General features: G+C 38.0%; 1 protein-coding gene across 8 annotated transcripts; it reads right to left on the bottom strand.

Moving 5' to 3' along the window:
* Positions 1-111: 111 nt before the first annotated feature.
* Positions 112-27704, bottom strand: RBBP5 (RB binding protein 5, histone lysine methyltransferase complex subunit). Of its 8 annotated transcripts, none has more exons than XR_014026023.1 (15): positions 27605-27704; positions 25599-25624; positions 25160-25332; positions 24081-24221; positions 22014-22176; positions 20680-20789; positions 19850-19969; positions 18595-18748; positions 18427-18498; positions 17343-17460; positions 14067-14136; positions 13326-13555; positions 11546-11740; positions 1410-4173; positions 112-1162 (listed from the first exon to the last, which is right to left on the bottom strand). XR_014026023.1 is itself a non-coding variant. In XM_081324578.1 (14 exons), exons 1-14 carry the CDS (start codon positions 27621-27623, stop codon positions 4145-4147), a joined length of 1620 nt encoding a protein of 539 aa, XP_081180704.1. In that variant the 5' UTR covers positions 27624-27704; the 3' UTR covers positions 112-4144. The 8 variants fall into 8 exon arrangements, 6 of the variants coding, with proteins under 6 accessions (XP_081180704.1, XP_081180705.1, XP_081180707.1 ...); XR_014026024.1 differs by having other exon boundaries at positions 117-1162; positions 1410-1494; positions 11663-11740; XM_081324578.1 differs by having other exon boundaries at positions 112-4173.

Raw genomic sequence — 27704 nt, 5'->3', positions numbered from 1 at the left:
TTGTTCCAAAATCCCCTAATGTAGAAAATATTGGATGCAGACAAGGGGGAGAGCAGAAGCAGTACTTACGTAAAGCTGACATCCACATTATGTATTCAAATTTAAACCAAACTTGGGAATCATAAAACATTGTAAATATTTGTAATGAAAAAGACATACCCTATATTAAGGGTATTAGAAACATGTAAATTGGGCTGTCATTCTCCATGGTAAGCATAAACTATTAAAAAAGGAATGACTGTCTGGCTCATGATGCTCATTCAACAGCTTTTGCCACTGCAGCATTCAGTCAGTTTTAAAATTGTGATGTCATAAAGAACCATTCTATAACAAAACTGCATAATGCATCTTTGTCTGAATAGTGCTTCCAGTTACAGAAAGGTAATATGAATAATCAAAACTTATCTGAAGTGTACTTAAAATATATATTAAAAGAATCAGAGATTACATAATTATCAAGGCAGAAACTGAATACTCATTGTTTTTATTTTTATTTATTTTTATTACATTTATATCCCGCCCTTCTCCGAAGACTCAGGGCGGCTTACAAGCTTAGCAGTAGCCTTCATTCTATGTATATGCCTGCTTGTTAGGGCTTTCACACACACCCCCAAGCGGCATTATTACAAAGTCAGCTTATTGCCCCCAACAATCTGGGTCCTCATTTTACCTACCTCGGAAGGATGGAAGGCTGAGTCAACCTTGAGCCTGGTGGGATGCGAACCTGCACTAATTGCAGGCAGCTGGTGTTACTTAAGGAGGCATTAGCCCACTGCTCCACCAAGGCTCTATTGTGATTCTCCAAGGTAGTTTGGAGCATGACATTCAAGGAATTGAATGCCTGGAATGGTTTAAGCCACAGGTGTCAAACTCGCTGCATCACGTGATGTGTCGAGACGTATCGTGACTTTTTTTGCATTGCTGGAGCTGGGGTGGGCGCGGCCTCCATATGATGCAACCGGCCCACATGCTGGCAATTTGACACCCCTGGTCCAAGCCCCAAATTGGCCTTTCTAGGATCTTGTCTTACTTTTTTCCCTTTCCCATCTTGCTTCTCCAAAATATCAAAGAGGATTTTGTCAGTTTCCAACATGTTTTCCCAATCCTAGTGCTTCTCTCACTCAGGAATGGCAATTTCAACAGCAATTTTGTCCTTCAGTAGCTGCAAATAATATGGCAGTGAAGCAATACATGTCATTATGGTATAGGGAAATCATTTTAACCTATTTTTTCTTGAGAATATGAAGCTGTTATAAAATTGTTAAAAAGACCAACAATTCTACTATTGATTGCAGTACTGTATTCTTTTTCCTTCAAAATTTCAGCAGCATGACTGCAGTGGGCTGGACCTAAACAAGAGATGCGGGTGGGATAAGTAGAAATGTTTTAACTGTAATTAAACAACATACCTAGTTAGGAATTAGTTGCATATTTAGTATATCTGGACTGCAATGACAATTGTGTGGTTCTATGTACTGTATATGTACAATATACCTAAAACACAAATAAAAAGAAATGACAGTTGAAATGCAGTAAGATGAATGGAAGCGATGATAAGATGGAACTCATTAAAACAAGACTTACATATTATACTGAAAATACTGGCAATGTATAGAGCAAAACTGTGAAGGAACCTAAGTTCCAGAAATAGATATTGTACACCAAAATTCCTCGTAACATTTTTGGAGTTACCCAACTATGGCATCAAAGTTAGAAAAAAAATCAGAAAGCAGAGGATTAGCTTTGCTGACTGATCTTTAACAAAAGTGGTGGGAAAAAGAAAACAGTGCCTAAACACTGTCAGACTTTAGATTACATTACTGCTCCACAATAATTGATGTTTTGCGGGAACGGTCTTCAGAATGAAGTTCATGATCGAAGATTGCTATAGTACAAATAGTCCTCGACTTGCAACCATAATTGAGCCCAAAAATTCTGTTGCTGAGACAGTTAAGTGAATTTTGTTTCATTTTGCAACTTTTATTGCCAGTTATTAAGTGAATCAGTGCAGTTGATAAGTTAGTAACATGGTTGTTAAGTGAATCTGGCTTCCCCATTGACTTTGCTTCTCAGAAGGTCGCAAAAGGTGATCACATGACCCCGGGATGTTGCAACCGTCATAAATATGAGCATCTGAATTTTGATCATGTGACCATGGGAATGCTGCAACAGTCATGTGAAAAAACATAAGTCATTTTTTTCAGTGCTGTTACTAAATTAATTGTAAATTGAGGACTACCTGTAATTTTGGATTGGCAGTTATTCATTTTTTATCCTTGGATGTTAAAATATTATTTTACTAATCGCTGCATGATTCTGATGTGACATGAAGTGGCTGATCAATGCATGACAAACATCTTGCTCAAATTAAAGTTATAAAAGTACATGTATCACAGAAGCTATCCTTCCTTACTCTTCCTCTTTGTTCTTATTAGAATTTTATAGTACATTCAATAGTCTTATATAAGCTTCCTATAATTCCCACTATTTAGTTTGCAATATTTTTCATTTTCTCAGTTTTGAAGAGGCCAGTTACAAGCCATTGGTTTCTTCAGAATAATGTTTGCACTTCAGTTAAAATGACCAGAGTACATCATAAATTACCATAATAGCATTTACTTGTTACGAGCCAAAAGTAACTTGATGGCACATATTCAATCAATTTATCAATTAAGGGCTAGATTGAAGAAAATATTCTACAACTTGTTTGAATAAAGCTAGTACAAAAAAAAGAGCAGATTACAACATTTAAGAAATAAAACGTACCTCTTTATTTACAAATAGAGATGCTAACATCACAACAGTACTTTACAGTAGCTACAAAGCAATTATTTTTCAGGTTATGTACAAACTACAATAGTAAGAAAAATAATAATAGAAAACTGTAAAATAAAACAAAGCACTCTAAACTGTAGAAAACTGTAGATCTGATTTGAATTCACAATACCACATAAACAATACAACAGTCATTATCCAACCAGCTTTTCTATTATTCTTATAAGCACTGGAAAGCTCTGTAGATGACCAGATTATATAAGGGAAAGTTGCATAAAATTCTAGAAGTGAGGATGGCATAAATAATAATAATACTATACAAAATATGAGATTTCAACGCAGGATATATTTAGAAGAAACATACCACAGGACACTATGCAGAAAACAAAACAATTAAACCAAAAGGCATTTTTAAAACACCTCTATCCATTCTACCGACAGATCTAAGTATGTAAATCACCTGTATATCCTTTAGTTATACTTTGAAGACATCACTGTCTTTAAATCTCTTGAACGAAAGGCCTGTTTTCTAAAATAGACCCAGGATCAACATTCACATCCTCAAATTGTTTTCAGAGAACATGAACAAAATGAATCCATTTAATATAAGTCCGGGTTTTCCATTTTTATACACTTCCTCTACAGAGTCTAGGAAAGGTTTGCTCTCCCTAGACCCCTGAAGGGTTCTGCAGACAAGCATCTCTGGATGTGATCCAAACAAGGTGAGAAGAAACAAGAGTCCCTCGTGTTTTTGCTCAGTCTACTTAACTATTTTATACGCTCCTTTTCTCCCTTGGAAAAATAGTTCTTGTTCTTATACATCACAGACATCTGGATTTCAGCAACCCATTTGACAACTAGATCAATTTACAATATATCATAGCTGTAGGATAGTAAGCTAAGCACTAACTGCATTTACAATTCAAGATGGTTGAGAAACAAGCCACAACAAGGGTCAGAGCAGTTTGCTTTAGCTGGTCACAATGCAATAGCCTGTTGCAGGAATTCAATGAGATTCCAGCATTAAGCCACGTAACATAAAGTAACCCAGGACTCAGTGTACATGCTTCTTATCTTGTTCCATACTTTGTCCTTTAGGGAACTCTAAGAAGATTGTGGGCAAAAAATAGCTCTTTCCCATCAGATTTTATACAAATCTTTCCTTGTCCGTTTACTATCAGTAAAAAGAAACGACTAGGGACAAAATGTTCCTCTTCCATAATTTGCATCAATTGTCCCCTGGAGATGCAGGCCGTTTAGTCATATTTTTTCCCCACATGAAGGCAGTCCATTATCTGACTTAACATTTGTCCTTATTCCACGTAATGACGCCAAAGTAAGAAAAAAGACGGAATGAGGAGGGAAGCTTTCATAACAACTCCGAGATTCCACCACCTGCTAAAAATCAAAACCAAAAGAAAAGAAAACTCAAGTATTACTGATATTCCCAACAGAATTCAGATAGTTTGCAGAAAATATAAACACAACAAAGATCATCCACACCTGGTGTAGAAGTAAAAGAAGGTTCTTCCTCAACATTTAACACGTTTCCTCTTTTTAGCTTTTCCAAACTTTTGCAAAACTAAATAAATTTGAGAAAAACTCACTATTCCCTTGTCAGAGTACTCTGTAGTTAAGGAAAGTGAGGATCAGAAACTCAGATGACAGAGGCAGGGGCAATATGGCAATCTTATCTCAAGATCAGTTTATTAATTAAGCTCTACACAGGGAAGGCAGTTCTTGTTTGTGTGACAAGGAAGCATTCTTTCCCACGAGATTCAATTTGCCAGGACATGTTCACAATTTCAAAAATAATTCACACAATTATGGCCTCATAAACTAATTTACAATCGTACAGAGCAGGCTTGCATGACATATGGCACACAGGTCACATGTGGCACAACAAAAAGTCTATGTGGACCACTGGTATTTTTTAAAGTTAACTCTGCCAAACCACTACAGTTGAAAAGTGCACCAGGTATTCCTTTGCAATTATTTTTACTTTATGAATGTGGCTCTTTTTCCTCTACATTTTATATGGGTCTGGCAAACAGAGAGCCAACCCATTTCTACTCTTTTTCCTAAATCATGACCACTGTATCTTAAAATCAGGTTGTGGAGGTTGGAAATGAACTATAGCTAGAATAATGAGGAGCCAGCCATTAATTTAGCCATCCAACCTGATATTAATTTGGCCTCACCATTCTGGTTATTATAAAATAGTGGATCTCTCATAATCCACAGTCAATTTTGGACAAGCTGATTAAAAAAAGAGTGGAAAGTACCAAGTTCTAGACAATGAAGCATGTACTCTGTATGGAACCTAGCGGAACTGGCATATTACTAAGACATTGCTGGGCAAGGACAACATTGTAGTCTTTTTGGAGATCTGCCTGGCCACTTATCAGGTCCCTAAATATCCTCCCAGCCAAGAATCAGGATGACTTTCATGATGAAAAATACTTTTATCTAAAACCAGGAAATGCACCCTGAAGACACTAGGATATGAGTGTCTACAAAAGATGACGGTCCTGCTGATTTATTGACTATCCTGATGTTCCACCCCTTCATGGATTACTGCCTTGTTGTCATAGTGAAGGGGCTTGCGTAATTCAATGAAGCTATGAGCTATGCCATGCAGGGCCACCCAAGACAGACAGGTCATAGCAGAGAGTTCTGACAAAACGTGATCCACTGGAGAAGGAAATGGCAACCCACTCCAGTATCTTTGCCATGAAAACCCCATGGACAGTACCAAAAGGCAAAATGATATGACGCTGGAAGATGAGCCCCTCAGGTCGGAAGGCGTCCAATATGCTACTGGGGAAGAGCAGAGGGCTAGTACTAGTAGCGCCAGAAAGAATGAAGCGACTGGGCCAAAGCCGAAAGGATGCTCAGCTGTGGATTCATCTGGTGGTGAAAGGAAAGTCTCATGTTGTAAAGATTTTTTCTCCATAGGAACCTGGAATCTAAGATCCATGAACCAAGGCAAACTGAACGTGGTCAAACAAGAGATGACAAGACTGAACATTGACATCTTAGGAATCAATGAACTAAAATGGGCAGGAATGGTGAATATAATTCAGATGACTATTAGGTATACTACTGCGGGCAAGAATCCGTCAGAAGAAATGGAGTAGCCATCATATCAATAAAAAAGTAGGAAAAGCAATACTGGGATACAATCCCAAATCATTCAATATCACAATAGTCCAAGTCTATGCCCCAACCACCAGTGCTGAAGAGGATGAAATTGACCGGTTCTATGAAGCCCTACAGCACCTTATAGAACTAACACCAAAAAAATGATGTCCTTATCATCATGGGGGATTGGAATGCTAAAGTAGGAAGCCAAAAGATAACCGGAATAACAGGCATGTTTGGCCTTGGAGTACAAAATGAAGCAGGGCACAGGCTGATAGAATTTTGTCAAGAGAATACGATGGTCATAGCAAACACTCTTTTCCAACAACCCAAGAGACGGCTGGACATCACCAGACGGTCAACACAGAAATCAGACTGACTATGTGCTCTGCAGCCAAAGATGGAGAAGCTCTATACAGTCAGTAAAAACAAGACCAGGAGCTGACTGTGGCTCAGACCATGAGCTTCTTGTTGCAAAGTTTAGGTTTAAACTGAAGAAAGTAGGGGAAAGCACTAGGCCATTCAGGTATGAATTAAATCATATCCCTGTTGAATATACAGTAGAGGTGACAAATAGATTTAAGGAATTAGATCTGATAGACAGAGTGACTGAAGAACTATGGACAGAGGTTCGCAACATTGTACAACAGGTAGCAACCAAAACCATCCCAAAGAAAAAGAAATGCAAGAAAGCAAAATGGCTCTCTGAGGAAGCTTTGCAAATAGCTGAGGAAAGGAGGGAAGTGAAAGGCAAGGGAGAAAAAGAAAGATACATCCAATTGAATGCAGAATTCCAGAGAATAGCTAGAAGAGATAAGAATGCCTTCTTAAATGAACAGTGCAAAGAAATAGAAGAAAACAATAGAATAGGGAGGACCAGAGATCTCTTCAAGAAAATTGGAGAGATGAAGAGAACGTTTCATGCAAAAATGGGCATGATAAAGGACCAAAATGGCAGGGACCTAACAGAGGCAGAAGAGATTAAGAAGAGGTGGCAAAACTACACAGAAGAACTATACAAAAATGAGCTTAACATCCCAGATAACCATGATGGGGTGGTCACTGACCCCGAGCCAGACATCTTAGAATGTGAAGTGAAATAGGCCTTAGGAAATCTGAGCAACAACAAAGCTAGTAGAGGTGACAGTATTCCAGCTGAGCTATTCAAAATCTTAAAAGACAATGCAGTAAAAGTGCTACACTCAATTTGACAGCAAATTTGGAAAGCTCAACAGTGGCCACAGGATTGGAAAAGATCAGTTTACATTCCAATTCCAAAGAAAGGCAGTGCCAAAGAATGTTCAAACTATCACACCATTGCACTCATTTCACATGCTAGTAAAATTATGCTTAAAATCCTACAAGCTAGACTCCAGCAGTATGTGGATTGAAAACTAACAGAAGTACAGGCAGGATTTCGAAGAGGCAGAGGAACTAGAGATCAAATTGCCAATATACGCTGGATCATGGAGAAAGCTAGGGAGTTCCAGAAAAACATTTACTTCTGCTTCATTTACTATGCTAAAGCCTTTGATTGTGTGGATCACAACAAACTGTGGCACGTTCTTAAAGAGATGGGAGTACCAGACCATCTTACTTGTCTCTTGAGAAGCCTATATGCGGGTCAAGAAGCAACAGTGAGAACTGGACACGGAACCACTGATAGGTTCAAAATTGGGAAAGGAGTCCGGCAAAGCTGTATACTGTCGCCCTGCCTATTTAACTTATATGCAGAGCACATCATGAGAAAGGCAGGGCTAGATGAATCAAAAGTTGTAATTAAGATCGCCGGGAGAAATATCAACAACCTAAGATATGCAGATGTTACCACTCTAATGGCAGAAAGTGAAGAAGAACTAAAGAGCCTCTTGTTGTGGGTGAAGAAGGAGAGTGCAAAAGTTGGGTTTAAACTTAACACTAAGAAAACCAAGATCATGGCATCCGGGCCTCTCAATTCCTGGCAAACAGATGGGGAAGAAATGGAGGTAGTGACAGATTTTATTTTCCTAGGCTCCAAAATCGCTGCAGATGGGGACTGTAGCCAAGAAATTAAAAGACGCTTGCTCCTGGGGAGGAAAGCCATGGCAAATCTAGACAGCACACTAAAAAGCAGACACATCACCCTGCCAACAAAAGTGCGTATAGTCAAGGCTATGGTCTTCCCAGTTGCAATGTATGGCAGTGAAAGTTGGACCATAAGAAAGGCTGAGCACCAAAGAATTGAGGCCTTTGAACTATGGTGCTGGAGAAGACTCCTGCGAGTTCCTTGGACTGCAAGGCGATCAAACCGGTCAGTCCTAGAGGAGATCAACCCTGACTGCTCTTTAGAAGGCCAGATCCTGAAGCTAAAACTCAAATACTTTGGCCACCTAATGAGAAGGAAGGACTCACTGGAGAAGAGCCTAATGCTGGGAAAGATTGAGGGCAAGAGAAGAAGGGGACGACAGAGAATGAGGTGGCTGGATGGAGTCACTGAAGCAGTAGGCGTGAGCCTAGATGGACTCCAGAAGATGGTAGAGGACAGAAAGGCCTGGAGGAATGTCGTCCATGGGGTCGCGATGGGTCGGACACGACTTCGCAGCTAACAACAACAGATGTTCCACAGGATCCCTCTCCAACCTTCTAGAGCTGATCTCTGGGCTGGTGGTGGAAAAACCCTGCCTGCTCATTGGGGCTGGCTTCAATGAAACTCAGGGATTAATAGGTCCCGTAGAAACCATTAGGAAAGTGCCCTTTAATGTCATTTAATCACACTTTTATTTCTACATAGGAACAGGATAGCTTTTATACAGACACCCACATATATACACACGCACACAAATAAAAAGCTTCTGATTATTTCTGAACAAATGTTGAACAGTTTAAAAACTAAAATTAGCTCTCAGGGAAAAAAATATGGAAACAACTTTATGACTTGGAAAGCTGCCAAGCTTCCTAATCGTCTTTCGTAAGCAACAATTCAGGGGATAATATCATAAAAGCAACAAAACAGGAGCAGAGCAGGAAGGACAATGAGCAAGCTGGGTAACAGTGGGCCAGCAATGAGGAAAAGAAGGTTCTGGGAATTGTAAAATTCACAGCAATAGCTACTGAGCTTCAAGGACACACAAAATATTTTAGGCTGAGTTACCTTTGAGTATCAACTTAACAGCTATTACAAAAAAATGTCAAAATCACTTAATGTTTCACTTATACCCATTTCTTTTATCATTGAGCCTTATCAAGCAATTGAGCAGAAAATAGTCTTGTCATCTGTATACAGATTGGAAGGATAAAAATGGTTTTACTCAGTCTGAAAGGCGAAGCAAGTGAGTACAGGTAGTCCTCGACTTACAGCAGTTCATTTAGTGACCATGCAAAATTACAACGGCACTGAAAAAAGTGATTTGTGAACCATTTTTCACACTTACAACCATTGCAGCATCTCCATGGTTGTGTGATCAAAATTCAGACGCTTGGCAACTGACGCGCATTTATGGCGGCTGGCAGCGTCCCTGGGGTCACATGATCATTTTTCGTGTGATTTTCCGACAAGCAAAATCGATAGGGAAGCCATGCTTGTTTAACAAACATGTTACTAACTTAACAACTGCATTGATTAACTGTGGCAAGACAGTTTGTAAAATTGGACAAAACTCGCTTAACAAATGTTTCACTTAGCAATGGAAATTTTGGTCTCAGTTGTGGTCGTAGATCGAGGACTACCTGTACAGAATTTTTAAAAATTCAATGTAATGGAATCAGTTTGAAACCCTGCCCCTTTGTCAATTAGTATCGTTGAACTTGAGGAAAGCAAACATCTTAGCACCGAGATTCTCTGCTAGTAGCCCAGTAGCAGAAAGGTGATTTTTCTCCCTAAGAGTTTAGAGCGGAACATTAAGGTTTCCCATAGGGAGAATGGGTTGCTCCTCCCAATTGCTCCAGGATTTCTAGGGGTATTTCGAACAATACCCAGCACAAGGGAAAGTAGTTCCTCCCTCCCAGTAGTAACACTGAAAAGCGACAGGAACTTCAAAGCAAATTCTAGGGGAAAAGGTCAGACAGAATTCATTGTCTCATCGGGGAAGGATGGTTATCTTCTACCCATGAAAAAGATCCTTCATGGCAAATCCAATGCTCTACTTTTCAACATTGAGAAGAGAATCTTCAAAATTGGGACATACAAAAATAATTGCTAAGAGGATGTGATATATTGTTCTATGAGAACTTCAGGAATTCCCTTAACAAAGGACGTAATAAAAGCCCATGTAGTAACTTTATAGATAGGGAGTCACAGGGAGGGAAAAAAGCAAACTGGCTACATTTGCCACAAAAAATGAGCTAGGTATGGAAGACCTATCAGGTGATCTGCTAAAGGCAGATTAAATAATTGAAAACAAAAATAAACAAACAAAAATATTGTTTCTCTGGTGAGTAGAGGCTGGGCAGAGACACACACTGGAAAAAGATATAGATTTGTTCAAATTTTAAGTTTTTCACTTTCAATACATTAGAAAAAGAATAATATTCAAGGATTTATTTTTAGAAATTCCCTATAATATATTTCCAAAAGTACAAAGAATTGGGGGCATTTGCATCCATAAGCAAAAGGCTGGTGCCACTAAAAGCAATGGCAGTCTGTTGCTTCTAGCAATGCCAGAGCAACAATAATTAAAATGGTGAGAAAGGAGAGGTAGAAGAAAAGTGTTATCTACATTATGCTTGTTTATGCAACCATCTTTTCTGGTTTGAACTGGTAAAACATCCTTGTTAAAGACTAAATGGTGGATCCTGCATGTTTTGGCCAACAGAGTAGCAGTACGTGATAGCATGCAGTTTGCAATCAAAGCCTCTACTGCCATTGCTAGAGCTCACAGCTGGAGGCCGAGTTCAAGAAATGTTAGAAAGATGCTTCAAAGTGTCTAATAAATTCCACAGCTTAGAAATAAGACAAGATAAATGCTCAACAAAGTTCTTAGCAACCTGCTGAAAATGGAGTTTGCAGGAACATAAGTAAGGTTCAAGGGATGCTCTTCCCTACTCTAGCAGCTGTTGCATTTTTTTTATTCCTGCCTAGCGGAGCAAAGGGAGGAGCAAACAGGTTTTTCAGAATGCCCTTCTCAACTATAGGCAAAGTACACATAAAGAAAGGTATATATTACACACACACACACACACACACACACACACACAGAGCCTTTCAAAAGCCTTTTAAAATACTCTTAATTTTTAGCATCTGCAAAGAGTATGACATTTAAAAAATGATAGCAGTTGCATTCTGAAAAGAATCTTAGTTTCCACTATTTCTATCACTTTATTTTCGGCTTCTGGGACTTCCTTTAACAGCAAATTTGGAAATTGTGAAATAATAATGAACTAAAGAGAATCAACAGCAACAGCTTGCTTCTCCTTATGGTAAAATTGCATTATTATTTTTTTAGGGTTCACATTCTTGAAGAATGCGTGTTATAGAACCTACCAATATTTGGGATGAATTGGAAAAGTACAATTCTGTCTATCCTTGAGAGTGCAGAAACTAAACATTTAGCAAGCAAGGTAGTGTTTGAGAAGTTCAAATGCTCAGAATAGGCCATTTCTGTACAAAGCAAGGTCACCAAGCAAGCAGATGCTCATGGTGGGTCCTTACCTGGCAAAGGCTGTCCCAGCTCCGCCTGCACTTTACCCTTCGCTGCTCCTTCCAGAGGTAAAGAACCTCTGTCCCCTTTGTAGAGTTTCGGTTTAAATGGAGAATCTTTCTCTTTACCTTTTGATCCTTTAGGTCTCCCTGCTTGCTTCTTCTTGGATTTACCATCTCCTTTTACACCCAGCAGTGGATGGACTTCTGTAAAAGTTTAGAACATAAGTGTATTTTCATTAAAAAGAGAGAGAGAGAGAGAGAGAGAGAGAGAGAGAGAGAGAGAGAGAGAGAGAGGAAACTAATCTATTCATTCTCTTGTTTCCAAATCTGTGCAGATCAAGGCACACAGTTGTATGTAAAAGTTTAGGCACCTATGGTCAAATGTCAATGAACTGAACTATAGGAACAAAAACTGACACCATGGTACAAAGTATATGTTTCTGCAAACATACCTACTTATAATTTATGTGCAGGTCTTTACAGATTCAAAGTAAGTAAACAGTGAATGTGTTAGTGGCAAAACTTTGGACAGCTGAATTAATAGACTCCAAACATTTCTTGTAGTCAGCTAAGAGCTTTTTCCACCTTGCTTTTGAATTTTCTTTCTGTTAATTATCCTTGCAGGAACATTCACAAGTCTCCTTGTATGCATTGCATGTTTAAATTCTCCCCAGAGAATTTATTTATCTATCCAGTCTGGGGGCTCTGAAGACCACTCCAAAGCTTTTAGCTTTCTTTTCTATAAGAACTTCCCAGACGCATTAGAACTATATTTGAGATCACTGTCTTGTTGAAACAGCCACCTCTTTTCACCTTCATTTTTTTACCTGATTATGAGACATTAGCTTTCAGGATATGATGATTTTAACTGAAGCCATTCTTCCTTTCCCCTGCACCTAATCTACCCCTGAAAAGAAGTTAGGCATTTCAGCAACTGCATCACCATCTTAAGACGAGATGACCTGATTCTCTTCACTGAAGCAGAGACAATGCAATTTGCTTCAAAAGAGCTTTGTCCATCCCCTATAGTCACTTCAGTCATTTCTTTGGAATTTGGCAAGGGAATTCTGAAGGTGATTATTTTCTGGCAAGGCCTGCTGCATCTTTGATGACTTATGCTAAAGGCACTGTCCACCCTGTTCCCCTAAGGTTTTGGCAAATAATCGAGAAGAATTAAATGGCATACCCTCCAAAGCACATGTTATTCTTGCAATGCTTGGTCTGCACCGTGTGCCAAAAATTTCTCGCAGATCTGGTGAGTGCTGTGAAGGTTGAGCCATTTGCTTCCTCTGAAGCACTCACACCATCTTTTGGCAATCCAGAGGAGACATTATATGCCTTCACTGATCAATATTTAGAGAGATGTGCTCTTTCCAAAAGCTTTTGGTGAACCACCTGGAGAAGGCAGAGTGCTCTCACAATTCTTGCCAAAGCTTTGTGAATCAGAGTAAAGAGAAGTAACATATGAAATAACTTTAAATTTTATGTAATGAGGTAAAGGGTGGGGAAGACGTCCAATTCAGAAGCATTCTTTTCTGGGTGATAAGCTGGTCCCATAGAAAATAAGAGCAATAATAAATGTCAGAATTCTGCTTTCTTGAAAAGTAAATATACTATCCCTTCATTTCTTAAATGAATCATAATGTCCAGTAATTCAGAAAAAATGTGAGCATCTATTCTGCAGACTACTGAAAATTAATCCTGTTGGCAGTATGGACTGAAGGACAGATCATGATTCTTTTAATATGTCTATCTAACTATAAAGGAATGAAAAGAAATCCCTACGCACCATCATTAGGTACTCCCTGCAGTTCTATGGTGGTTGTTTTAGGTTTCTTCTTTGGAGGCTGAGGTCCATCAGACAAAGATGGCCGCTTCTTCTCAGAGCCTATTCCTTCATCAGGTAAAGCAGTCTGAACTGCATCTGGTGGAGGCCCATATGGATTTTCCTCTGGGTCTTCCACCTCAGGAGCAATAGGCAAGTAGAGTAAAGCTTTAGAGTCTTCTAGTTCTTCATCACTGTCAGAGAAATAATTTATTTTGCTCATTAGCAACACACAGCTCATGAGGGAAGGAATGTTCCTTCATTTGATTTTGTATTCTTGCCTCTCCTAGAGTATTATCACCTCTACATTAACCATTCAAATGCACGCTGTGAAGGCATCTCGCATATGGCAAAAAAGAAAACCCCTCTCAATAACAGTCCTGGTTTGCTAATAAGTTTCACCACAAATTACATTAATCACACAACTTTTATAAGAGAAAAGCATTGTTCGGAAACTTGGAAGAAGGATATTTAAATAGATGCTATTTAAAAAAGACTCTTGGACGAGGGTATTTTTGATCAGAACTGGCTTCCTATTCATATCACAGATCTTTTAGAGCTTCAAGGTTAATCTGCTTCAGTAAACATTACTGAATGGACAGGACTTGATTCTGAAATATACACAGACAAATAATTCATGCTCATAATTTTAATCAACTAAAATTTCTTTATAGTCTTGTAATAGCTGGGCCGTTACCAATTTACCTGCTACAAAAAGCTGCAATAGGGTCTACACTAGTTACATCCACTTCCTCATCTTCTGCAGCATCAGCACCTGTCAAGCAATGAAAGTCAGAATCACAAATTAGGGGACCATTAGCATTTACTTGATAAGCGCTGTTCTGCACTAGCAAATCAGTGGAGACCAAAGGATAGTAAACCATAATATTAAACATATACTGTTATTGCTTCTAGGTAATAGAATGCCCTCCTAAGGGATGCACCATTAATTCAGATGCTGTTCTGTTTAAAATATCATTAACACTAAGTCGCTCATGTAAAACATTTGCAAAGTAACAAAGCATCCAGAATTAAATGTTATTTAATAGAACTCTCTTAAATTGGAGCATTTAAAATGTTTTACTCTTTTGTTTATGGAAATTTATTACTGAATTTTTTTTTAATCATTCTTTATTACTTTTCCCCTATACTGCTTTGGGCTCTTTTGAGCGCAAAAGCATTAAATAAAACTTCTCATAAAAATAGGCATTGACAATGTTTGCTATCCTCTAGCAATCTGTTAACGCTGCTAACATCGGATGTTCTTGCTCTGACAACAGATGAAAATGCAGCCATTTTCTCTATGCTTTTAGAATTAGTTGATACTGGGAGGAGGGAATGGGATGAGAGCCCAGCTAGTCATAACAATAATAACTTTGTTGTGGGGAACCCAAGGACATTGGGCCCAGAGCTGATACCATTTTGGTGGGTTGGAGAGCTGGGGAAGAAGCACACGCTTCAAGCTAATTGGGGAATGTGATTTATGACTGTTTATTGGAGGTGGGACTTGTCCTTTGTTACTTTGTATCCAGGGGAGGGGAATTTAGTTTTTGGGTTCAACTATGTAGTGCCAATACTTTGTTTCCCGAATAAAAGATAATTTAAGGTAAACAATGCCTCGAAGTTCTTTTAAAGGGTTTCATCTGACGGAACCATGACAATCTCCTTGAAAGATTTATTAGATTATTTAAACAATGGCTATATTTTTAAGTAACACATTCAACTGCCCCCGACCTTCGTTCATTTCGCCGGGACCTAAAAACCTTGCTCTTTGAGCTATCTGGTCTGGACTGAGGGGTTTTAATGTTTTTAAATTGTGATTTTAATTTTTTGGGGCTAGACTTAATTTAATTTAATTTTTATTTTATATTGTATTGTTTTTAAATTTTGCCTTGTAAACCGCCCTGAGTCCTTCGGGAGTAGGGCGCTATATAAACTGAATGAATAATAAATAATAATAAACTTTATTATGCTTTTAATAGATGTTTCATGTAATGTTGCTTGATTCAATATAATATAATATATAATGTAATGTAATGTAATGTAATGTAATAATATAATATAATATAATATAATATAATATAATATAATATAATATAATATAATATAATATAATATAATATAATATAATATAATATAATAATATAATATAATATATAATATATTACAGAACAGTTCTATATTTGTATATGCATACTTTTTATGTGTCCAATAAAACAATAAACTTTTAAACATTAAACATTTACAGAATCATTTAAAAAAAATAAAATGAAACAATAAATGCAATGAAACAATCACAACAAAAGTCATACCATTCATTATTCCAAAGTAGGCAATTAATTGTTTATCTTAAAACAGTCCTGATTATAGGCTCAGAAATTATAAACAATAGAGAAAGGAAAAGCTAAGAAAGATAAAGCCCTGGCATAAGGTATACATTTTCAGATAGAAGGATGAAGTCATGAATATTGTCGGAAATAAGTCCCATCCACCAATGTTTCTTGTTCCCCAGAAAGGATTGTTACAAATAATCCACCCTAATATATAATTTACAAGGTAGTATTTAAAAGTGTGTTCAGATATACCCAAGAACAATTTATTCGGCAGGGATTACAACAATTAATACTAAGACAATAATCAGTAATTACAGAAGATTAATTATACATATTGTGATCACCCAAGTTAGAAGGCTGTACTCTATATTGCTAATTTGAATGAGGGACATCAGGTACCGTAATCAGAAAAACATGTTAAAGGTAACTAGGCCTTTAAAGTTTTTAGTCTGGATCCATAGCAGTAAACTTATACAATGAAAGAAAACAACAAATAAAGCAGACACATAGATGTCATTCTTTATAGAAGTTTTTTTTTAAATCATCTTAATGCAAGCTTAGAAAAATGCTCTATTTGTGTAACTTTGCCACATAAAACTTTTACACTATATATATATTCAAAATGAAAAACACAGATCACCAAGACTAAAAATTTATTTATGCACATTCCACACAGGCGGGGCGAGAGGAGAGAAGCAGAGCGCCAAAATTCAAACAGCTGTCAATAAGCCTGACGGAAACAAGAACGGGGCAATTGATTACGGGAAGGCGGGAGCCGAACAGACCCGTAACATGCTCATTAGCTAAACGATTGGCTTTGCAGAGACTATAAGAACGTGCTCCTCAATCCTGGCTTAAACTCTGATAATGTCATCACACACTGACGAAAGCTAAGTTTTAAATAATTTTTTAGAATATACCCAAGACTCATATTTATTTTAAATATCGGAGTCCCAGGTGTATTTATTTGTAAAAAGGAAGACAGATTGATCTCCGGGAGAGAAGATATATTTCACACTAAGCTTTCGTTAGCCGCTGCTAACATTATCAAAGAGTAAGCCAATATTGGAGATACACACACACACACACACACACACACACACACACACACGTTCTAAAGTTTATGTGGCAAAGTTATACACTTTCTCTATACATATCAATATAACTGGGACTTGGTATAACCTGTATGGGCAAAGATGTGTTTTATTTTATAAAGTATAATTTCTGACAATTGTACCATATTAACAAAAAGACAAACTGCTCTACTTATAAATGTGAAATGACTCATACCAAACATTCTTTAAAGCACAGCAGTGCAGAGCTTCTTTAATTTTACACTACCTTCACTATTTTAAAGATTAAGGTTAGGTCACATATATTCACTTAGCATGGACCCCAGTTCTGAAGCTTCACACGGCTTTCTTATAGTAGCTGGGCTCCAAGCAAGCTGCTAGCAGCTGTGGCTGTCAGCAGATGAAGACAACCATCATCTGTTGGTTGGACGATTCAAAAAAAGCAGTATGTTTTCATCTCCTACCACAAAGATATCCAATTTGCCATGATAAGGGAAAAAATGCTGGATTCAAATGGGCATTGACATTTCCAGCAGTTATTCTTGTTTTAAAATTTAAAATAATATATTAATTACCTGTCTGTTCTGGCTCACTTTTATCTTCATCTTCAATGTCAAATTCAGACTCCCGTTCTTCATATTCTACATTTTCATCCAGCTCTTTAAAATCAGGTGCAAAGGCACTCCAGTTTTCCTAAACCATAAATCCCCCCCCCCAAAAAAAACCATTTCAAACTTGTGATGCCATGTAACAGATAAGCAACATGTAAGCAATGAGCAACAGCTTTTCAATCATACCATGCTATATACTGAGCAGCAAACTCACACTATGGCCCTCCTGGTCCAAAAAAGGTGTTTCCAGTGTTGATTGTGACTCACTACATAAAGGTTCTACTCAAAAGCCAGTTTGGGCCAACCCTTCGATCCTGGTCTTTGCACCAAAAGCCTGAAACCTCCTGCTTCCTGAAACAGCCACTCTCCCACAACCTAATAATGTTGTCACCCTGTGCTTTGGACTCTTGTGATTTGAACTTGTTTGATTAAACTTCTGTATGCTTGCACAAAAACCCTGCCTGCTGGTGCTTGTCTTTGCTTAAATATGAAGTGAAAGTCTAGCACCTCAACTTTTCTGGGTGTCCCTGATTGTTCTGTAACATAACAGAAGAGGTAATCTAAGTCAGGGGTATCAAACTGCCGGCCCGCGGGCCGGATGCGTCATGCGGAAGCCGCACCCACTCCATTGCCAGCAATGGCAAAACCGTCCCGATACATTGCGCGACGTCACGTGACGTCGTCAGCTTGACAGGTCTGATCTAAGTCATCATGGTCAAGTTCTCCTTCAGTGCAAAAAAATTAAACAAGAAGACAAACAGCTGTCAAGCTTTCACCTTAAGCACATCCAATGAAGGAGAGTCTATCATCTCTCTGTATAATTGGTTCTACTGTCAAATTGCTTTCCATATTAGGATTTTTAAAAACATTTAGAATCTAGATGGTTCTTGCATTCTTTTATATTATTCTGTATTCTGTATTTATTTAGAATACAAATCCTAGTGACGTTTATGCATATTGTAAAAATATTTAGAATAAATGAAAAACAGAGTCGCCACCCAAAATCAAAATGTAAAAGACTAATAAAATGCAGCAGAATTCTACCTACCACTTGATTCTGTGCCCATATAGATACCACTCCACTGGAAATAGAAGCAATGATTGGTCGGACAGGATGCCACTAGAATTGCAGTAAGAAGGAGAACAGTGGCACATATATTAAAAAAATTCAGGTCAATTATTCTGACAAAATAGAATGGAAAGATGGAACACTTACTGCCACATCCAGCAACAGCTCTCCCCTAGTGCCATGCAGGATTTTCACAAGGTTGCCAATACTTTTCTCCCAAATGTACAGAGCATGCTGACGGGCTGACCCTGCAACAATATATTCCCCGTCACCAGAGAAACAGCATTTTTTCCAAGGTGTCCTACAGAAAAGGAATTAGCAGAAAAATTTAATTGATTCTTTCAAGAGCAGGAAAAATAAAAGATTCCAACCCCCCCCCTAAGTCCCATCCCCCTCTAACAAAGCTTTCTCTGGAGACAATGACATATTATTCCGAAAATGCACATTGCAAATTCTGCTATGTAAATGTAAACTATTCAAGTCAAGTTATATTTCCCAAATTGATTAACTGGACCATCAATCCTTGGGTGATTATTTAGAAAAGCTATTGCAAAGTGTAATAGAAAATATAAAAATAAACTGCATCGCTGTACTTTTCAAGACTCTAAAGTTCTGCTCAGGACAGATCTGGGCTTACACAAGATTAATAAAAAGAAGGTTCTGTTTCAACAGAAACAGCCTTTAAAATATACAAATGAAAATGGACATAAAAGCAAACAACTCTGCAAATCTGTCTAAAATCATTTGTTGGTTTATCTTGTCACAGAATTATCTGCATCAATAATTTGAGCTTTTTTTATTAAGAGCCACCCAGAACTTGTTGCAAGGTAGGCACTATATACATTTTTCAAATAAATCAATAGCTAATAGGAAGACCCAAGTGACTGGCTGATCTCAAATGGCCTAAGCAGCAATTCCCCCAGTTAGGACTAGGATGGGGGACCAACAGCAAATTCTAGGGCTATAAATCAAACCAGTAAGTAGGGAAAAAAAGACACAACCATTTCATTTTATTGTTAAGAAAACAACATGGATAAATCCATGTAATTACTAGAAGCTGAGCCTGACATTTAGAAATTTGAGTAATCTTCATAGGATTATGTTGTAAAAGTAAGTTTCAGTTTTTGAAAGAGTTACTACTAATAATTATACAATCCTACCCATGTAGATTGAGGTCTTCTTTTTGTAAATGGGGGATCAGTAGTGAGGGATCAATGGTCAGGGAAGCCTGTCATATAGGACAAGTTGAATATTTGAATGAATAATTATTGTTTTGGAAGGTCACAAAGCAAACAGCTATGTAAGAGGCTTAACTATTATTAGCTATTCAATTAAATACTGAATATTACAAAGGAAATATATTCTGATGCCTTAAAATACTTAAGCTACTTTACACATTTACCTGTTCACCAAATCTTGCAGTTTTTGCATGGGTTCTGGTTCCCCATCTCTACCACAGGTCAAGATTTCCCGGCCATCATAAACTCGGATTATGCGATCAGCAGTATTTATGAGAAAGCAACTGGAACATGGAAATATATTAATATGCTACAATGATAGCCTAAAAGCTATACGAACAAACTTAGCTGAAGATCATACAATCTAATGCAAACTCAAAATTCTAAAATTGTCCTTATCTAAAAGACGTCTCGAAACATTTCAAAAGGCAAAAGAAAGCCATTCTGAAAAATAAGCCCAAGTATTAATCCATTGATATAAATGGGCATTTGGCAACTCTAGAGAATTTAAATTAAATTTTAGCTGCAGGTGGTACCAATCAGGACATCTGGTGAACTAACATAGCTAATTAGGGAAGGAACATAGCTTTATTCTACAATATATGAGATGTGTAAAGAAACCTTCAAATTCAAGTCCTTGTTAAAAGATAAAGAACTAAGTGACAGGAAATAATACTATATGAGTTTGACCAGAACAAACAATACCAGCCTAGACAAACAAGATCCTGCATACCGGGCAATTTCCTATGCTTTTCTCATAAATCCAGATACTCTCATAATTTAACCTCATTTTGAAATGAATTATTGTCATCGTTGCAGAACACTCACAGAACGTGTGTTGAGAGGAACAGAATTATATTCAGTAATTCCACTCCATATCACAAGTGGGAACAATTTAAAATTGTCTACACAAATGGAATTTGTGGGGGGAAAAGCTTTTCACCATTATGCTTTCAGTGAATAAATTGTAAAGCTCTGACTGACTTCAACTCACCTTCCTTTTCGAGCAAATTCTATAGATTTAATTGCAGTAGTGTTGCTGGTTCCTGTTGTCACTCTGAAGGAAGCAACAAGGTCCTGAGTGTCTGTCCTTAACACTAAGATCTGAAAAAGAAAGAAAAAATGTGTACCATCTTACTACCTAAAACTTGTACGAAAAATCAATGAATTGCAAGGGTATACAGTTCACCCCAACTATATACCCTTGCAATTTTATTTTACTCCATAACTTATCAAACAGTAAGCAAGGATCTTAAAACATTAAAAATGAAACAAAGCTTTACATTTAACATTGCAATATTACAGCAGGTATTAAAAACTCAACATAGGCTGCCAATAGTATAGATATCATTTTGCACAGTAGTATCTTTCCAAATGAGAATAGCATCATTAAGAAATGTTTTACAGAATTACTATAAGAAATTTCAATTGAATGTTTGAACCCAAAAATTTCTGGCATTTTTACAAGTTCACCAGGAAGGATAAAATGCCCTTCATATTGTCCAATGTCAGTTATCTTTACCAGTCACATGCCAACAAACATCCTCACTCCTGAGTAAGCTAGAATTTTTTCTGTATTATATATTACATGTTATATCATAAAACTCAATTGTTAAAAGCCTCAAGTGACAGACTAATTAACAGTTTTGTGAATTCTCTGGAACAAGACCTAGATCAGCCCAAACAAAACCAGATGTATGGTTATACAATAGCATTTAAGACAGTAGTCATGTAGAATCCTTGATCAATGTAGTAGGGTAATATACTTTTTCTGCATTTATCTATTGTTCATGAATGTGTGGTATCTCTCTGAGCAATAAAATATTCACTGCATGACATCTAGTGGACATATGGCAAATACAACAACCCTTCAAACAAACTGGTGAATAAGTGTGGCCAAACACATTGAATGATTATGGGTCATCAACTCAATGCTGACTTTTTCCGACAGACAGATCTGTCCCCAACTTTTCCAATAGTTTATCCATCACTGCTGTAATTAAGTCCAAACAACTTATTGCTTGTGATCCCTTTCTTTTCTCTCCTGCCATCTTTCCCAGCATTATAGACTTCTCCAGAGGGCTATGTCTATGCATAATGTGTCCAAAGTATGATCATTCAGCCTTATCATTAAAGCAGACTCCTCTGTGATTATTGAAAAGCTTCATTGAATTCAATGGGATTAATATGACAAGAGCAAGGACTGCATCCCTATGCTGCAGAACTAATTTTTATTTACCAGATACAAATCCCACTTATGTCCATGGGTTTTACCTTTGAGACAGGTTTAGGGTATAGAACAAACAAAACAATATAATTATTTCTCACCTTCCCTTTAGCATTCCCTGTGTAGATATATTCCCCTCGTCGATCAAAAGAAGCTACCACATTGAGATCAGAATCATCATCTACTGGTAGGACAACATGCTTCGAATCAGACAATGTTAGCATTACTGGGGCAGATTTCATTGGACATACTAATACTCTGTTTCTAAAGAAATAGAAAAACAAGAAACAAAGAAAAATTCCCAAACATCAAGCAACACATCATCAAGAACACGAAAGACACAAGGGAAGTATGTTTTTCCCCTGAAAAAAAATGAGTCATATTTTGTACTCATAAACAAGCGGGATTAATAAATCAATTCAGTATCGTTCATATTCTAGTTAATACAATTCTTACATCTGGTAATTATGTTTTCATTTCCCCATACACAAATACATTCATTTCATTTTTATTCCATATGTCATCCAAGAAATCAATAAAATAAAGGGACAAAGATGACATTCTCTAATGAGGAAACCTTCTGAATAACCTTTCAGGTCAGGCCCTCATGAAATGTAACAGTGATTATTCAGCAGAATTAGTGATCCAGTAAAGGTATTTGATGTGATCTGGCTAGGGGATGAGAAGAATGAGGAGAAATGAAGCTAGAAACAATTAAGTGACAGTATTCCTGTCACTCATGATTCTAACAATATTGGAACTAGTGATCCTATTCTTAAACTCAACAAATTCACAGAATCTCTTGCTTGTATCTGTTGACAATAACTGAAAACCAGAGGTTTAGCTATTTAATCATAGAAAGAATTGCTTAATGAAAATCCAGGACTAGGGATTGAGCTTCACAGAAGTGAGAGACTAGTCAATAGGCATGTAAGTGCTGACAGGAGAACAAACTCTGCAGTGACTCTTTAATGAGTCTCTGCTGTTTACTGAATGGAGGTTCAGCAAAGTTTATTTAATGTGCTCACTCCTTTTGGGCAGTGTTAAGAACAATTTGTCAATATCTCTTATAAATATCCGGCATTGCTGCATCTAGGAATTTCTCTAATCTTGTTTTTTGCATCTTCTGTGGATTTACTGCCTAGCGATAACATACTAGTTTCAAACCCTGCTTTCCTGTTTGACCATGAGTTTGACCTCAAAAGACATTGCAAAATGATTTTTTCATAGGCTGTATTAATACAGTTTGCTGTTACAGAGTCTGAGCCTATTTATACTGGGCCTAAGGCAGATTCTATGCCTGCTATTTTGCCTCCTGGCAACTTGGCATGCCAGCACAGGAAATAATAATAATTATAATTAATAATTTATACCTTAAATATAATAAACACGTAGACAGCTGTGTGACCACCTACAATAATAATGTTTAAATGTATGCTGCCTGACTCTCAACTCTAGATGGCTCACTACAAAGAAATTTCAAAACATTTAATGAAATATAATGATAAAAGATGACAAGCAAACAGACCAAGTGGAATGAAGTAATGGTCTCACTTTCTGTCATCAAGGTCCTAGATGAAGACCCAAATTCTCATGGCTATTCTAAACAACAGCAAAACGGGGACGTGAACCTTGCAGGGAACCTCACATCTTCTCAAACTGCCAGATTAAGAGACTTTGTATTTTGTATATTTGCATTTTGCACATTTGTATTTCCATATGTATTTAGGAAAATACATATGGAAGAAAAATTCCTAGGGAAATTCCACAAAGTTTAGAACAGTATCAAGATTCACAAGCAAGAGTAACACAGATATTGATAGTGGGAATGAAAGGCAAGATTTTTCTCTATCACCTAACATTTTGAAGCATGCGCTTCAAAAAACAATACTGAATTCTGAGAACCTTAGATCTCAATGCTATCAACCTATTGATGCACTGACCCACAGTTTTTCAGATATACTTTCTTATTCCTGGAGCCAATATATTTACAGTGGTGATCACACTGTATGCCCAACCTAGCCAATTTTTGTTTTTGTTCTTAAGCTGCATAGTAAAAAAAATTGTTTTGACTACAACCCATGAAAAGGTATTATAACTTGCATATACTTCAAAGAAATTATCTAGATTACTACTGTTTTTTTTAAAAAGGTGTTAATATTACTTACTGATCACGGGGATGATACTGGACTTTCAAAATAGGAGAAGGAAAACGAAACCTCTGATCACAATCACCAGTCAAAACATCCCACTGAGACACCATATTATCAGTTGATGCACTCACTAACTTATGACCATCTCGACTCCAACTGAAAGAGAAAGATCTAGATAGCCTCTCAGTACAACCTTCACCATCCTGATCAAATATGTTGACAAGCCTTCTGCAGCACTCCCAATCTTTAATTTCCAAAAAACATTTATAGAACCAAATGCCTTGTAAGTTCAATGGAAAAATCACGTATTACAACCTTAATGCATCTTTATGTGTCACCTATTACAGTGATGGCGAACCTTTTAGAGACTGCAACCCAAAACCCACTTATGTATCATTGGGTGCTGGGTGGGCATGGCCCATTGGGTGGGTGTGGCCCATTGGGTGGGCATGGCTGCGGTGGTAATGGCAGACTGGGTGGGACTAAAAAGTTCAATCTATCAATTCCAACTTTGCGAGATCTTTTTTCCCCGCGTGAAGTTGAAATTGATTGATTGATTGAACCTTTTTTTTCTTTTTTTTTTTGCACACGGCAGCGGAGCCCTAAAGCGAAAAGGTTTATAAAACCCAGCTGAAGGCCAAGGACTGGGGCGATGGCGCGCATGCCAACAGAGAGGGCTCTGAGTGCCACCTGTGGCACCTGTGCCATAGGTTCGCCACCACGGACCTATTAGCTGGTATCAAAACTGACTGCATATGTATTTGAGAATCAAATTGCAGCTTAAGCTGTCACTGAAATTTTTATTGGAACAACTTTCACTACCCAAAATACTGAACACTTCAATCCAATTCATTTTTTTGGTACAGCTGCTAATGTAAAGTTCACCCAAAGTTTTGAGCTGCCTAGCTGTCATCTATGCACATTCCTGAATTGTAGCATCCAGTAATAAAAACTAGTAATATTCTAATAAAATGCCCAAAGTTTAAATGTATGAAAATTGTACAATAAATGCATGCAGAGTTCTTTTTTCTGACCTCATCTGCAGGCACATCATCCATAAAGCAAATTAAATTTGTATTAGCATAATTCCTTACCATAATGAACAAACTGGGTGAATATGGGCACTTATTATTTTTGCAATGCCCCTTGTCAAGAAATCCCAAATGACAATTCGACCATCATTACAACCCACTGCTAGAAGAGTGCCCCATCTGTTAAAAGTACATGTAAGAGCCATACTAATACAGTCCAATGTGCCATCAGCTTCCTGAAAACAAAAAAGGGATAGAAACAATGGAGAGGTTTCATGTATAGGTTACATAACCATCTTACTTCACCCCATGAAATGCAAATACAGTAAATAACTTGTCGCAATGTTCATGTAATAAATTGAAGATTTAAGTCACACAGTCTATTTCATGTGTATGAGCATATACCAAGAATTCTCCTTTCTATTTCAGCGAAATAGTCACAAACAATATTACAAAATATTTATACAAGGGTAAATACATATATATATATATAAATATATACCTCTGGATAGTTCTGCCCAAAGGATTCTGAAAAAAAGAAGGAAATATGAAGGAAATTCAAAAATGCCTCATTGTTGCATGCTATATTACTGAAGATCTAATGATAGGGGAATGTACTGAAATAATAAATCAGTAGCATGTATTACAATATTATATCTGCTATCCAGAAATTGAAGGAATTTTTAGCAATGAGGTTCAAGTAATTTAATATGTTTAAATTGAAAAATTTAAATCTTATTTGCTATATTGGTAAAATTAAACAATATTTACTATTTTGGGGTGAGCAAAATATAAATTCCTTGCTGCAGGAATCTCAACATTTTATCCAAAATTACTTTTTGGATTCCAACAACTATATAATCATCAAAAATTAAAGTACTTCTTAAAGTTAGAAATGTTCAAAAATGGAATATTACCATGCCTGAAGGGGAAGCAATTAGTAAATATGACTTTTTTTTAAAAAAGAAACATACATAGGTTTTTGTTTTTGACAGATCACTTTGGAAGTAATTATCTAGCGAGGTCCATTAATTCTCATTTATACTCCAAACCCTTTAACCGTAACTTCACCTCAAGTGAAATAGGCACGTACAGGACTGCCTTAACTGGTCTAGAAAAAGATGCACTGCCTGTTTCAAAATGTTAGGAAGCTGGTACTTTCGCCAGATATTCCTTTATCACGTAATTTATACTACTTAAATCATTTGTAACTCATCAACACAATACTTCGAAAGTTAAAATACAGTAGTGAAATAACCTGACCTCAATATTACATTAAAGAGGTTCCTCGCTATATATGATGGATTTTTCTCGGGGGGGGGGGGGGACCAGCAAAAGAGAAAAGACCCGGCCCATCTAAAACAATTCTCAAAACCGGGTCCATGGGGTTCCCATGCAGGCGCCCGCGGCATAACTCTGCCTGATATATGTTTGAATATCAGTACCTCGGATTGGTAGTTAGTTAGGCTGTTGTTTTGAGCTCCGAGCTTGGCAATTTGGTTGCAAACGTTTCGTCACCAGTCGAGGAGACGTCGTCAGGGCGCTTTGAATTGTGCTCGTCTGTCGGAACGCTGGCCTTGCAATACCTTTTACGTGATGCAAATTGGTACGGATGTTGTTCATTCGGATATTTCTGAGTCACGGTCTGATTTAAAATGAGCCTTGGTGGAGCAGTGGGCTAATGCCTCCTTAAGTAACACCAGCTGCCTGCAATTAGTGCAGGTTCGAGTCCCACCAGGTTCAAGGTTGACTCAGCCTTCCATCCTTCCGAGGTAGGTAAAATGAGGACCCAGATTGTTGGGGGCAATTAAGCTGACTTTGTAATAATGCCGCTTGGGGTGTGTGTGTGAAAGCCCTAATAAGCAGGCATATACATAGAATGAAGGCTACTGCTAAGCTTGTAAGCCGCCCTGAGTCTTTGGAGAAGGGCGGGATATAAATGGAATTTAAAAAAAAAACATATCCATACCAACTTGCCTCACGCAAAAGGTATTGCAAAAAAAAAGGCCAGCGCACCGACAGACGAGCACAATTCCAAGCGCCCTGACGACGTCTCCTCGACTGGTTGACGAAACGTTCGCAACCCAATTGCCAAGCTCGGAACTCCAACCAACAGCATAAAATCTGCCTCTCGTCTCCTGGACTCTTCTGCATTTCAACCGCCCCAAATGGTTTTGAAGCGACCGGGAGGGAAGCAGCGTCCCGCCCTTTCCGCATCGCCGGACAGCTGTGCCCGGTTCTGCAAACGGGATGAAGGGAAATGCGCCCCCCCGCCGCCGCCGCCGCCGCCGCCGCTTCCCGCGTTCCAGTCAAAGAAGCAACCCAGGGGCCCTTTCTTTCCCCCCCCCCAGCCAGTTCCAACACCGCGATGCTTTACCGCCCACAAACGCGCCTTCCCGGGTTTATCCCGCAGCTCGTCTGCTCATCGTCCCCCCCCTCCGCCTGCCCCGTCCACGCATCCCAGCCCCAAGGAAAGAGCGGCGACCAAAGCGCCTTCTCCCCACGCACCGAGCAGCTCCAGGTTCATCTTGCTCACACTCTTCTTCCGTCCGATCCCGCTTCGGACGCAAAGACCCAAAGGCCCCCACCCGAAGGGGATGCCGCCATC

Source organism: Vipera berus (genome assembly GCF_964194415.1).
Source record: "Vipera berus genome assembly, chromosome: 3".
Lineage (NCBI taxonomy): Eukaryota > Metazoa > Chordata > Lepidosauria > Squamata > Viperidae > Vipera > Vipera berus.
This window is presented reverse-complemented; position numbering and strand designations above follow the sequence as displayed.